Source organism: Chamaea fasciata, unplaced genomic scaffold (genome assembly GCF_029207755.1).
Source record: "Chamaea fasciata isolate MVZ Bird 193981 ecotype frontalis unplaced genomic scaffold, bChaFas1.0.hap1 SCAF_2, whole genome shotgun sequence".
Taxonomy (NCBI): domain Eukaryota; kingdom Metazoa; phylum Chordata; class Aves; order Passeriformes; family Sylviidae; genus Chamaea; species Chamaea fasciata.
The window spans coordinates 100,200,412-100,215,276 of NW_027094087.1; the positions used below are offsets into that span (position 1 = coordinate 100,200,412).

Consider the following 14,865-nt stretch of genomic DNA (forward strand, 5'->3'; position numbering starts at 1 on the left):
TATGTGGTCATGTAATGACAGACTGTACCACAACACTCAAGTGCAAGGACGACAAGTTAAGGTCAAGTGGGCAAACAAGCTGCTGTTTCCAAACTGTGGAATGCCTACATTTGCATCTGCCTGGATCTCCTTTTACAGTACCTCTTTCAGTGGTATTTACGACCAACAATTTAGAGTTTGTGTTCAGATTTCATGCCTGCTTGTTAGGCACGTTCACCTTTCAAAAGTGTATGTACTCAAGCTGAGCTGTGTTGCGTCAGAAGCAGCGCTCCCTGTCTGACGGGTACCCAGCTTCCCCTGACACCTCCTAAGAAGCCGGTGCCCAAGTGCATGCACTTGACTTCAGAGAGTGCAACAACCTCCGCGGTGCCCCAGGAGGTGACACCGCCAGTGGGCGGGCACCACCCTCCCGCAGCACTCGGGCCTTGCTGAATTGGGTTCCCTTCTGCCCCTCGAGACAGCTTCTCCCTCTTCTTCTGCGCACCTGAGCAGTGCTCCCGCCGGAGAGGAGACGGGCTGTGCCGGGGGCGAGCAAGCAGAGTCTGCCCGGAGCAGCGGTCCCCGCCCGACAGGGGCCGCCGGTGCCTCCGCCGCCCGCGCACCGGGACCGCGGCCGCCGCGCCCGCCCCGCAGCGCCTCCCCGCGGCGGCGGGAGCTCGGCACCGCCCCGGTTCCCCGCCCGCCCCCGCCCCGCCGCTCTCCCGGGCGGGAGGCTCGGTGGCTCGCTCCTCCTCGCGGCCGCGGGATTCCTCTCTCCGGGTTTTCGGGCCGCCCCTTCACACCCGCCGCCGGAGCGGGACGGCGTGAGAGCGAGCGAGCGAGCGAGGCGGCGCGGATGCGCCCCGGCTCCCCGCGGCGGCGGCGGCAGCGGCGGATGCTCGGCGGCGCGGCGGCCGCCCCGCAGCCCAGGAGCCCCGCGCAGGGAGGCAGCGAGGCGATGAGCCGCCCGCCGGCGGCCGCCCGCGAGTGACGGCGGCGGGCAAGGAGCGGCGGCGGCGGCCAGGAGGAGAAGGACGAGGAGTAGGAGGAGGAGGAGGAGGAGGAGGGCAGCGATCCCCCCCCAGTGCCCGCGGGAGCCCGAGAGAGCTCCGGCCGAGGGCTCGGCCATGCCCTTCGCCAAGCGGACCGTGGAGCCGCAGCGGCTGTGCCGGCGGCAGCCCGCCGCCTCCGTGCTGGAGGAGAGCTGGGGCGCGGAGCCGCCACCGCCGCCGCGGGACCCGCCGCCGGAGGAGCCGGGGACGGCGAGCGAGGGCGCCGAGGCGGCCACCGGCGGGGAGAAGGAGGCGGCGGCGGTACTGATGGTGCTGGACCTCTGCTCGGTCAGCAACGTAGCCCTGTCGCGGATCCTCCGACAGCTCTCCGACGTGGCCCGGCACGCCTGCACCCTTTTCCAGGAGGTCGAGGCTGATATCCAGGGCACCCACCGCCGCGTACGGGCGCTGCACGGCCGCATCGCCGGCCTCCAGGGAGCCGTGCGCGGCCTCGACCCCAAGCAGGAGGCAGTGCGTAAGTACCACGGAATGCGGGATGGATGGGGAGCCCCGTGGGATGGATGGGGCGCACCGCGGGATGGATGGGGCGCACCGCGGGATAGATGGAGCGCACCGCAGCACGGGGCGCCCGGCGGGGAAAGCCATCCCCTGGCAACCTGCCGTGCAAAGTTTGGGGGCAGAGTCGGTGGGAAAGGAGCCCTGGCGGGGCAGCAGAGTGGGAAGGGAACGGGCGGGCGCGGGTCGGGTCGGGTCTGCGGGCGCCGCTGGGCGCCGCGGCGATGCCGGCGGGAGGGATGATGTCAGTGGTTTGTGCCTTACGTAAGGAGCTGGCTGGCGGGGCTCTCGGGACGTATCTTCTGCAGCCAAGGGTTTGGCTAGGGAGGGGGACGAGGTCTGTCAGCTGGGCGCCGGGGCTGATGGAGATGATCCGTCGCACTCGAGCATATTTGGATTTTCTCCCTTTCTCCTCGGCCTGTCCCCCTTCCCCGACAGATATCTTCCCCTTACAAGTGTCTCTGAATTCCCGATCGAACGCTGTTAAGTAGAAATAATAAAACTGCTTCGTCGTTACCTAACTGTCGGGGCAATAAAATGAGGAAGTTTGGCTAATGACTTCTTTCTGTTTAAAGAGTGGCCCTGAAGAGCGAAGAGGGGAGGGTGGAGGAGGGGGAGGAGGATAAAGATCAAGGCAATATAGAACCTGTGTTATGAGCAGTATTTGAATCCTGTTTCTTCTCCGCCCAAACTATAAAAGCAGTGAAAAGCTCTGTAGTCCTAACAGCTGCTGATTTCTGCTGAGTATGGCTCGTGTTCACAGCAGTGTGATGATTTTGTGCTCTCACTGGTGCATACACTTCCCAAGCACTTGTGGATACGTGGTTTTTTTGATAGATAGGGCTGTGGGTTGAAAGTCTGGAGTAGCAGAGATTGGTGTTGGTTCTGACCTCTCAGTATCTGTTTTAGGAAAAGCAATGTCTTGAAAGGAGAATTTGGCTTAGTTTTTGCCTTCTGCTGTATCCGTCTAAATCCTGAGTACCTCCGCTAAGTACACCAAAGTGAGTTTGCACCAGGGTAAACAAGACCATGCCCTCTTGTAGGTGTTTTTCATGAATGTACCATTTAGAAATTGTGCGTTGGGTTTCCTCCCCTTTGGAGCTTTGTGGAATATACGTAACTCTCCTAGGATCAATCAATGAAGCTGTCCTGATTAACAGAATCAAGCCTTAAGTATTCAACGGTATTTAGGCTACATACTCAGCAGCTGTACAGTGACTTTGCTGGTGATGTATTAATATATATCAACCACAGATGAGACCGAGGGAGATTTTTTGTGGTTTCAGGAGGAGTGTGTAATCAGAGCAGAGTGCTGGGCTGTGATTGGAAACTGCAGTGAGAAGGAGGCTTGGCTGAGCTAGTGAGGGAACTGTCTGAGGAAATGAAACTCCTCGTATCACATTCTCATCTGCACATCTTTTGAGCTGAGTAAGTGTGGGTATATACTAATGTAAGTGAGAGCAGAGCTTAGCTGTTCTAATCTGTATGTCTTTTTTCTTTCTGGATTGTGCAAGTGCAGGTTGTTTGCAAATCACAGAGCAAAATCTTGATATTACTGCACAGTTATGTCATCTGCTTAATTAGAGAGTCTGGCTTTATCCCTGTGATGATAAATGTAGAATACATTTTTTTAGTGTTTGGTTTTCTTTTAAATCCTTCTCTCTTTAAGAGGGTAGAAAATTTTGTTCATGATCTTCCCTGTGTTTGCCAGCTGTTCTTCCTTCCTCTTATCTACAGCACAGTGCACTGATAGATCTACAGATGTCCCTAGGTCTGGTCAGCCAAGGGATCCTCCGCAATGCTGGGCTTTGTCCCCACACATTCTCCAGCAGGTGTGTGTCTTGCCTGCAGCTGTACAGCTGCTCAAAGCACACCTTCTTGTTCTCATCACTTCTCTCCATGCAGCGCTGAACTACATCTTCCCTAAAGGTGAAAGTCTCTATACAATCCAACCTACATGAATAGTCGGCTTCTTTGCCTCCTCTGGCTGCTTTTATTCCCCCTCCAGTGTTGGATCACCAGAGCTGCATTTACATAGTGCTGCATTTGAACATCTCAGCTGAGACCCAGAGTTGAACAGCACCACTCTACACATTATCTCCTCACATTCCCCCAAAATCCGTACACAGTCACAGCAATACCTCCCTTTGGCCTCCAGACCGCTCACTGTCCCCAAGAGACAGATAAAACTGCAGGAAGCTGCCCATCTTCCCTGTAGTGTATAATGATAGTGTGCTTTCTCCTCTCTAGGCTGACGCCTCCTCCTTCATTATTACTTTCAGCAAGACTATGCTAATGTTTGTTTTATGCATGAAGTGCCTACATAATTCACTCCTGAAAGTATTACACTCAAGTTACTACACCCAGTTGTTTTTTTGAAACCAAGAGAGCAGTTGCAGGTGATCACAGATCTGTCCAGGACCTAATCAGCATCACATTAAGACACACTGACTTCTATCTCCGGTGGGGAGCATGGAAATGATGGCATGACCTCAGGGCCATCTTTTGGCTGTCCAGCCCAAATGACACATCTAAGAAAAATTCAGAACTGGCTGGAGATTTGGACTCACAACCACAAGGAACAAGCTGGTGACAGGCATGCAGCCACCCCACCCATGGCATGACTGTAATGGCTGCACTGAATTAATTTATTGCATGTTATGAGTCTGGAGGGGCTGGGCTTATTGCTTAACACCGTGTGCTGGGGTGTTAACACCAGGACAGTGCAACCCAACCACAAGTTTTTCAAGTATTCAGTTTAAAACTACTAGCCTATCTTGCCACAGTGAGGCTGGAATACTTCATATTCCAACTTCAAGTGCAGCACAGTAATTTGAGAATAATGCTACTGGACATGCCCTAGATACTGAACTGTGACAGTGGAAGGCCTTTTTCTCCATGCCTCATAAGCCAGCAGGATTCTGAGATTCCCGTGTGAGCACTCAAGCTGCATTAGGAAAAGGAAATGATGGGCTAATGCCATCTCAAGAGCTATTGGAGCCGGTGGTTAGAGGGCCATTCCTTGCCCAGAATGCCATTCTTTGGCAATTGAAGAGATGATACCAAGGGAAAGAGGAGCAGGAAAGGAGTTCTCTTGAAAATAGCATGTAATACAGTTTTACATAATAATGTTGTATATTATACAGAAAATTATGTATTATTATATTAAAACATCTATGTTGAATTCAGGAAATATTAACAAATAATTAAAATTAATTCAAAGTGGCATTTTCCCAGTAATGCTAATCACTACTGCTGTCATTTTCATGAAGCCTTAGCAGTCTCACCTCTATTGCTTTTGTAATGGTGAACATTTGCAAGTATGTGTATACTTTGCTTTAAGATAAGTATTTAAAGTCCTCTACTAAGCTACTGGTAAAGGTATTTACCTATGTGTTGCCCTTTCTTTTTGTCACTTTTCAGTGAGATTGGAAAACTTTGTTAGGCACAATAAAAGAAGGATTCTGGGCAGTTACAAGCAGGTCATCTTCAAAAACTCAAGGTCCCTTGCCTCTGTGTCCCCAGATGCTGCTTGTCCTTTCATCTTTCTTTTAAGCCTCTGGCCAGCCAGCATCTCGCAAATATGAATCTTTTCCCATCCTCTGAATGTAAGAGAAACAAGGGTAAGAAATGTTTTCCTGCTCAGCTCCTGAACTAACTACTTTGCCCTTCTGCTACTCCACTGCTTTTCATCATGAGCAGCTCCAGGGTCTGTTTTTAAAGCAGAACCATGTGAGAATAACATGATTGTTGTCAGTCTGGATGTTGCTTAGAGTTTTCGGGTTGCCAACAAGAGAACTGAGCAGTATGATACTGCCCAGTTTTATTATTAGATGCTTGATTATCTTGATAATATGGAAACACAGAAATGCTGGACTCGTGTGTAGACTTGGGACTCAGTGCCTCCATGGTTATTTAGAAAGATGATTTCTCAGTCTAGGGGACTAGAGATCTGGCAGTTTAAGTGTAATATTGTACTTTACAGAAACTGATGATGTAAGCCATTTTGCTTTCTGAATAACAGGCAACAACCAGGCAGCAGATTTTGAAAGCCCTAGCTAATGAGATCCTTTTTGCACCCTGGCATCCCAGAGAATTCCACACATTCCAGGCTTTTTTTTTCAAAAGCATCAATGTGTTACCAGTAGCCAATCTTTCTAAGGGCTGTATCATTTCCAGAAGTTGCCTGCTGTATCTTCATTGCTCCACTTTTCCATTCCTGATTTTGCTATGTGCTAACGATTAGTGATGCAGCCGCTTAAAAGTGTGGGGATCTCCTGTGTTACTCAGCTCTTCAGAGGCCCCTGGATCTCTATAGTGAGCTCCTCTGTGGGATTTTCTTGTTTCCTGAAGTGTCAGTATTGAGATAAAAAAGACAACTCTGGACTGATTCTTTATAATTTTAGGCTCTGCATTAATTTATTCTGTTTGATTGAAGTTGGTTACCGAGAACAGCCTGGCAAGTTTCACTCTTGCTTTTAGTCTCTTTCCTTGTACTTTTTAGGTGGTTTTGTTTTGATTTTGTTTAGTTTGGGATTTTTGTTAGTGTGGCTTTTAACCAGGCTGATATTTTCTTTTCTGTTTGGGTTTTGAGCACTGCAGGGAAATGTTTAATCCCTTACAAGCTTTTCATGTGTTTTCTGCCACAATCCTACCGTTTTTACAAGGCATGTGTTGGACCCAAAGCTCATCAGAAAATGCACCTCCTCCTCCTTGACTTAATGTGCTGAAGTCACAATTGCTGTTGAAATGGAATCAAGAAATTGTCATACTTCCATCTCAGAATTCAGATGCACTGTAAGACCATCCTAGGCTTAGGGTTGGTGAGCATCCTTGCAGAGATCTTCAGGGAGGTACGTAAGACCTTAAGAGTAGATGCATCTTGAAAAAAAAATTCCAAGTTGGGGAGATAAGTGTTGCACTTTATCTCAGCTTCTCAAGGTCCTTGAGATTTAAAGTGCAATTTTCATTGCATGGATTTTCTGTGGTACTGAGGCACAGCTTTGGATCTCCATGGGTTGGATACATTTACACAAAAATATCTCAGATACTGCTGGAGACAAAACAGAAGAGATTCGTAGCTTCCCATAACTTTGTACTGTTGTCCTTTATAGTTAGTGAGCCCATGTAAGTGTGAGGGTAGTTACAGTCTTAGAGGTGCACACTAATTTAACCTGGGGGATGTGAAGCAAGAGGATATATTCAGGGCTCCCATTGTACACTGAAATTATATTAATTGGGAAGTCATTTTTTGATACAGAAAACAACCTGCAAAGTAAAGCAGCTGTACACTGGATGCAGTTATCCATCACTTTCAGCTTTTTGTCCTTTAATTTCCCAAATGGAATGACACAATCCCTTCACTTGTCCTTTTGGAAAAGGAGAAATGCTTCTGACTTTACTTGCCAGGTTTGGTTTCTTGGTGTTGTGCTGGTCCCTGTGTACTCATTTGTGTTAAAGAACTCACCTCTCTGGTACACGTGCCCGTAGTTCGCTTGTGAATGCAAATAAGCCAAGCTGTGTGTGTGGGAAAGTTGGAGAATTTCCTCAGTGCATGGTTTCTTCTAAATGCAGAGGATTGATGGCACATTAGCAGAGTGGAAAGGAGAGGGAGGCCAAAGCATGGGCTTTCCTTCTTACCTTTACTGCTGTAAGAACAACAAAGGGACAGAGGAAGAAAAACCTGCTCACTTAAGGATCCCATCCCCACTTTACCTTAACACTCACTAGAGTACCCTTAGCTAGAGTACTGTCATTTAGGAGAAAAATGCCTTATCTTTGTTTACAGAATGGTGATAGAAGACTTTTAACACAGGAACACAACCATTCAGAGACTTTGCTTAAGTTATTTTTTTCTCATGCATTTAGTAGGTGATACAAGGTAATGGGATTGAAATTGGGCAGGTATGTAACTTTTTGAAAGCTGGAGTTGTCACCTTCAGTCTTGTTAGCTAGTGGAATGCAGACTCTGGTCTCTTTGCAGATAAAAGCATAGTGTAGAATCCTTTGTCCTGCCAAGGCTAGTGAGATGCTTGGTGGAAAAGCTCTGAGAGCTCAGTGCTCAGGTAGACTCAGTAGACTTTGTCTGGCACAGCTTGGTAACAGATGCAGAGCAGAAAGCAGAAAATGGTTTTCCTCCACACCCATTCCCTGTTATACAGCTGTAAATCTTTTAGAGTTTTGCTGAATGTCATTTACTTGGTCTTCCACTGGTGTAGCTCAGAAAGCCTCTGTCTGTTCTATAGCTCCTTGCTTGTCATTCCACAAATAGTACTTAAGCTAATGTACCAGGTTTGAATGTTTGGGGATTTTGTTGCTAGATGGTGAGCCTGCCAGTTAAAAACATACCAAAAAACATTCAGTGCATGATTTCCACCTCACTGCAGCTATACAGCTGTGTAATGTCATAGTAGTTAGTGCAGTTTTTTTCTGGCTCATGCTCAAGAGCCAAGCAAGAGTCTCCAGTGGGTTTGGTAGAAATTCTGCTGGAAATGTTTCAGCTCCTTTAAGACCAATAAGGTCTCCTTTACACTGGAGCAAAACTGCAGAGGAGATAGAACCAGACCCGTAAGAGACATCAACTTACTGTGGATCTAGTGGTTTAACAGAAATTCTTCCTACAAACCCTTTAAAACTCCATTCTTCTATTTAAAAGCCTTAATAGTGTAATGTTTGTGTTCATACAGAAACATAAGATGGATGTTCCAGTGAAATCAATGGAGTCATTCCTACTTTTGGTTAGTTCCCCTGCTCAAACGGGGGAGATACGGTGATTAAGAAATAAATGGACTTTGGTAATGTGCTGCGGGCATGGGGAGGTCATTCACCTGTTGATTCCGATGCATGAGAGACGTTCATTTTCCTTTTTGAAAGATGAAGGGCCTGGAGTGTTTCCAAAAAACTCTTGCACTGTTCTCAAATGTCCTTGGACTGAGGGAAGGACTTACAGGAAGGAAATATAAATACCCAATTTCAGGGTGCCACTCAACTGCCGTTGGGGATCAGCAAAATCAGGTTTTGTTAGCATTCCTTACATATGTTTGCCTGTTTTGAGGCTTCAGTTCTGAGGATCAGATTAGGCTGGTCAGGCAGAGATGTGCAAAGGTGCAGAAAAGGAATGGGAGAAGTCCTTACTGATCCCTGCCATGAGCTAGTCCCAACTCCTCCTTCTCCAATCAGGCAAAAGCAGACTTCTCAAGTGTGTCTGTTCAAAGGCAGCACCTGGCTCTTCCTCTCTCTGAACGGGGGAGCAAAAGAGATCGGGTGCAGGGGAGCGACAGCTGTTTAAAAAAGCTCCTGATCTGACACATTGCCTTCACACTTATTGTACCTAAATCAAGCTGATACCCCCAGGGAACTCTTAATAGCAATGTTACGATGCCCAAAGTGGGGAAAAAAAATAGGACCAGCTGATGTGAGTAGTACATATATGTGTTTTAAAAGCATTGTTGCAGGGTTGTGTGGTTGCTGGAGTCAGAGCTGGGATTTTTCAAAAGCTGCTCTTTCCAATCGCTTGGCATCTCCATGTAATCAGAGGCTGACATCAGACTCTCGATTGGAACTACTTGAGCTATTAGGCTGTGAAGAGCAGAAACTCTCTGTGTTACCCAGTGTGTGTGAGGGGGGGAAGGTTTTTTTCACTTCCTTTGATGTATTAGCATCAAGAGAGGGAGTCTTCGCTTCATTCCTAATTGCTTCTCGTCTTTGAATTTATATACCAATATGTAAGTAACTGCAAAGGGAGATAGCAGAATTTATAAAAAGTTCAAAAAGGCAGGGCTTAGAGCATGATTAAAATAAAAGATAGCATAGAGTGTATGCTGTTTTTAGCTGAAATATCTCCCTAGAATACTTTCCATTTACATTCTCATTATATCTAACTGCTTCTAATGCACTGCTTAGTTTAACAACTGGCATGTTTTTAGGGTAGATTTTATAGTAGATATACACCCACTGTGTTCTTAACTTGAGACTTTAAATTGCAGTATCTGTATTGGACAATCTTTTCTTAAACCTTCTTGGCTGAAGGCAGGAAAAAAGCAATACTGATAGGAACCTAATTAAGCCTGTAGTCTTATTACACCAAGAGCTGTGTGCTTGAAATGCTGCTCAGTTCAATGAGTGCTGCGTGGCACTGCCATGTTAAGTACCAGCAGAGAGTGACATTTTTTTTTTTTAATAGGATCACTCTAATTCTTACAAAGCCACCATGGTTTTCTCTTTCTTTTCAGCTGCCAAGGCAGTTGGACTTTGAACTACAGCCACTCAGACTGAGTCCCTGAGAAAGTTTGGAGGAGACGTCTTGCGAGTGTGTGCGTGTGATTAAGGGGAATGAGCATCGGGCAGAGTGTTTGTGCTATAAATATGCACAGATTCTTCAAGCCTCTGCAGCTTTTCCCCTGCCTTCTCAAAGTGTTTTTTGTTATCTTGGACAATGTTTGAGCAGACTTTTAAGTTGACCTGGACAGAGGGTGGATTGTGGGGGGAAAAGGTACTAATCCTTCTTGAAGATGTGTGTACCAGAGGCTACGGAATTGGGTCATTTTTAGGAGGTAAGGTGCACTGAAAAATTCCAGTGTGTCCAGAGGCTTTGGATTGCTTTAAAGGCTAAACTTGGCTCTCTGTGCATGCTCAATTTTGCCCGATTTTTTTTTTTTTAGCCCCCAAAAAGGGCATTACCAAGCATTGTTCTCTTCAGATGCCTCTAATGTCCATGATTGCAGAAATCAGATCTTCTGGATGATGAAACTCAAGATAGGCAGCAGTAACTCACTGTGATGCTCAGAGGCAAACTTTTTTAAGATTCTATACATGTTTCACTGCATCCAGTACTTAGTAATCTATGATAAGGGGCAGTTTAATTTTAAGTGAAACAAGAGTTTAATTATGATTTATTGCTTACCATGCAAATCAGAGTGGGTCTAAAGAATGGATACTACCCAGTTCCATTCTTTCTCCCTGTAAAGTTTATTTACTTGCAGGAGAAAGAGGGCCAGTTCTTGTCATAGGCATGGTCTTTTCTTTGGTGAAATGGTTTTTGGTTAAGTGTTGTGTACAGGAGGAGAGTCAAGAGATGTATCTTAATTAATTTTTAAGAAAAGAAATCATGTATCATGGATTGACCACTGCCTGTCACATGCCCAGTCTTAACCCTGGAAACCCTGAAAACTACATAGCTCTGCACACCCCAGATTTTAAATGCAAGCTTTTTTTCTTTCTTGGTTGCTTTTGGTGTTTTTTTTTTTTTTTTTTTTTTTTTTTGTGTTTTGGTTTTTGTTGTTGTTGCTTTTTGGGGGTGGGGAATGACTTTCTCATACTTATCCAAACCCACTTCTGACTGGTTCTGCTGCTTCAGGCTGTACTAAACTCAGCTCCTCTGGCCTTCCTCTACCCCAGCAGTTAAAATCATCACAGAGGCTCCTATCTCAGCACACTGAGGAGATCTCATCCCCCCTCCTGTGTTGACTGTTCCCCACAAGTGTTGCTTCAGGAACCTGAGGTCTTGGTCTCTGCAGAAAATTGCCTGAAGTCTTGCACACAGTTAGCATATCAAAGACAAACCTTCTCCATAAGTTGGATTATCCTGGCAGCACTGTTTTTAGCCTTGTTTCTTATCCATAACAAGTGTTAAGGAAGAGCACATTCTGTGTGTATAGCAGGGACGGGGGTAAGTGTGCCTGGGTATCTTGCACCAGCCATTCAGGAATTTTATATTTGCTACTCAGATACAATTTCAACTACATTGCCACAATGTAGAAATCATAAAAGAGGCTGCCAGGTAAAGGAGAGGACAGATTATTCCTACTGCATTTGGAGGAAGGTCTTATTAGAAACTAGAAAATCCACTGGGGAAGGAATCTCATATAAATGTTCCAACCTAAGAAGAAAAAGTCCTCCGGTTGGAGCTCACATTTCCTTCACTGTGAAAGTCAGTCTTTGCATGACATAAAAGCTGGAGAAAAACCAGGCTTCATTAGTTCCGCTGCCTCCAAAACTGGTTGTTCGTATTCCTCTTTCCCCTCTAGAACTGCTGATTATTTCTTTTCTATTTCAATTTTTTTTTAACTTATGCCTTGAATGACTTTCATTTTGTGCCATCCTATCCTTTACTCCTCTTCTCATGGTTATTTCAGAGGGGCTATACTTTTACTTCTGTCTTAACAGCAAAGACAACCCCCCCTCAGTCCTATCATGGTGTGAATGAAGAGTATTAATTTTTACAACTGTGGTTTATTCTCCATTGATTATCTTTAATGTGATGCTGTCTTGTTCAGTTAATAAACTACTTGCTAAGATGTAATTATCCCCCTCCCCCAAACATAACCTGCTTTTAATAGATGTTGTAAATGCACTCATTGTGCCTGGCACATTAAAAGCACTGGTTTTAAGTTCCTGTACTTTCAAATTGCACTGTAGCTCAAATGTATTTTGTGGCAATCATTACTCTGCTAATATTCTAAAATAAGTACCACTACTTCATTACTTCAGTAGTATTTTTAGGCCTCTGTTACAGCTGCCACAGGCTAGATATAGCCTTGATGCCAAGACAGAGGTTGCAGAAGCTGTGCTTTGGACAAAACCCTTCTAAGGGAGACTAGGAGGCTCACCTGAAGGTTTATCATTAATTATGTATCTCTGCTAGCTGCTGTAAATCAGTGTCCAGATTGAAGTGTGATGCAGGGTATTTACACAGTTTGTGCTGTAAATAGTTTTAGGGACCTCTGTCAGTACACACAAAATTTAGAGTATGATTCTCTCTTAGATCAAACAATAAAATATCTTCTTAGATGTACATATGAAAATGAGCAAGTGCTGTGTGCGTAAATGAGTGAATGGGTTACAGCTATATTCAGCAGCTATAATGTGACTATTCATTTATGAAATTGTCCAAGTGGAACTTAACACAAATTATTAGTGTAGATTAAAAGTATGTTTCATTTATCTGCTTGTTCCGAAGAACCCAGTAGAATGGCAATTAGTTAAAGGAAATAAGAGGGAACTGCAAAATATCACAGCTCAGGCTGATTATTTATTTGCTTTCTGAATCTTGTTTGGCTTTAGATCAGTCTTGATAAGCAGCATCTTGGACCGTGAGGTTAAAAGGTTCTGTCACCATAAAATAAGTAAGTGTGCCCGCTTTTCTGCAGACCCTTTTGAACAATTGAAATAGGTTTTCCTCAAAGAGGAAGAAAAACAACAAGAGGTTCTTCCTCAAAATTCTGCGTGTCACTAGAGGAGGAACAACTTTGTCTATACATGTGCACACACACATGTGTGTATATATATATGTATATATATATATACACACAGAAATGTGTGTCTAGATAATGGAAGAAGACCAGTGGAAAGACTGGACAAGATCATATTGGTCACTGAGATTAGAAAAGCCTGATAAATGGAAGAAGAAATTTACAGCCACATTAGCAGCAAACTGGTCAAATGAGAGAAAATATTTAGTACTCCAGCTCTCATTACAGAGGTAAAAATTGAAGGTAATCGATATATTTTGGTTTTTCTTTGTTTTGACTTTGTATCTTCATCCAAAAGCGTCTCATGGTTGAGCTCACTTCCTTCCCATTCCCTCCCTCTCTGAATGGAAGATAAGTTTGGATGCAGAGATTGTGATGTTATTGATGGAAACTCTTCTACTGCATGTAATGGGTGATCAGAAGTGAGGTACATCTTGCTTAGGGATGTGGAATTCTGCTGTTTGGTACTTGCATACTTGCAAGAGTAACGACTTTGCATTTGAATGAACTGCCCCTGCTATATCACAGCAAGGGGTCAAAAATAAAATTAAAAAGTAGAAAAGCCAAGTTAATGAAAATAAATCTTCCAGGAAAACAGATGGGTAAGTGAAACGTAAAGTGATGCAAGTCTAGGTCATAGGTTGGACTTAACGATCTCAAAAGGTCTTTTCCAACCTAGTTCATTCTGTGATTCTGTCATTACGTGAAACGGTGTCATTTGCAGATACACTGAAGGAATGTGTTGTATTTATTTTTGCAGAGATGTCTCCCATGCCTTTGTTCCCTTTTGAGACAGTCCAACCTTGTGCTTATAAAATATGTCTCTACAGAAGTTGGCACATACTGACCTTGTTTGCTACAGTCTGCTCTTCTGTAGCTTCTTGATTCTAGTGGCATGAGCCAGATGGACAGAGCCCTAGAGCTAAATGCTGGATAGCATAATTAAGTGCTCTAGTATTGAAGGCTAGAGCTGACTGAGACAAACTTTGGCTGATACTACAATATTTCTTTGTCAAAGTTACATCTCCAGTGTCAAAGTAATTCCTGTTTTTCCTTTCAGATAATTTTCCTTGGATATGAGGATGCTGAATTATATACCAACATTATTTTCATTGACATAATACAGAGTTCTCTCTACTACTTTGTGCCCTGATAGCACTACAGGAACATTTCACAAATTTGTAGAGCTTGTGGAAGCTCAACTGAATTTTCCTTTCATATCCATACAGCCTTTTTTCTGTTATGTTTTGGGGTCATGGTGGTCAGTTGTGAGCATTATGTGAATTCTGCTCCCTGGAAGCCCCATGTCAGTGCAGTCCTGACCAAACATGTTGTGGACTCTGGAATGTGGTTTATGAGGAAACATAGCAGATAGCTTTTAGGTGGACTCTGCTGCTATCTGTCAATGTCTGGTCAGTGTGTAGGCTGAGAATGTTTAGTTTTGCAGGCTGGAACTGAGAAGGAGGACCAAGCGGCTAAAATGCTTTTGCTGGAGAGACCTGGATTCATCCCCTGACTTTTCATGACAGCTTAGGGGAAGGTTATCAGTGGCATTCAGGTCACCAAGTTTTAGCACTCTAAACTTTGGGCCATCCATCCTGTTCAAAGGTGAGCCTGTCTTTCACTCTTGAGCAGAGGAAGTTTCTAGCTCAGATGAGTCCCTTAAGTTCTATGTGTGTCACAGTGTGAAGAGGCTTTTTGGCACTCTGTTCTCAGGTCTGTGGCAGAGTGACAGCACATCCTTCCTCTCAGAGGAGTTACCACACAAGCAGTGAGAGCAAGTTGGGTTGTGGGGCGATGGATCCACGAACACACAGACCTGTTTTGTAAATAACAGGCAAAGTGCAAGGCTGAGACCTTTCCACATCAGGAGTGCTTCCGTCCTTCATGGGCAAATGCTTTCAGGGGCCATATGAAAGCAGTATGCCCAGGTGGGATTCTCCAGTCTTTTCAGCAAGGAGGGGTCCTTGCAGGTTGGAACTGAAGAGATCTCCAGGCCTTACTCTGTGAGGACTAACCTTAGGCTGAGCTGAGTTTGCAATTGCCAGTCTTTCTTTTGAGGTCTGGCT

The 14,865-nt window shown here is 45.1% G+C and overlaps 1 protein-coding gene across 1 annotated transcript in view; it reads left to right on the plus strand.

The window, feature by feature from the left end:
- The first annotated feature begins 891 nt into the window (after positions 1–891).
- The window catches only part of NHS (NHS actin remodeling regulator), a 246,351-nt gene continuing 232,377 nt past the window's right edge, over positions 892–14,865 (plus strand). Inside the window, exon 1 of the mRNA XM_066176889.1 lies at positions 892–1,506. Within this exon, the coding sequence (XP_066032986.1) occupies positions 1,107–1,506 (400 nt within the window). The 5' untranslated portion in view covers positions 892–1,106. The remainder of the gene's footprint in view (positions 1,507–14,865) is intronic.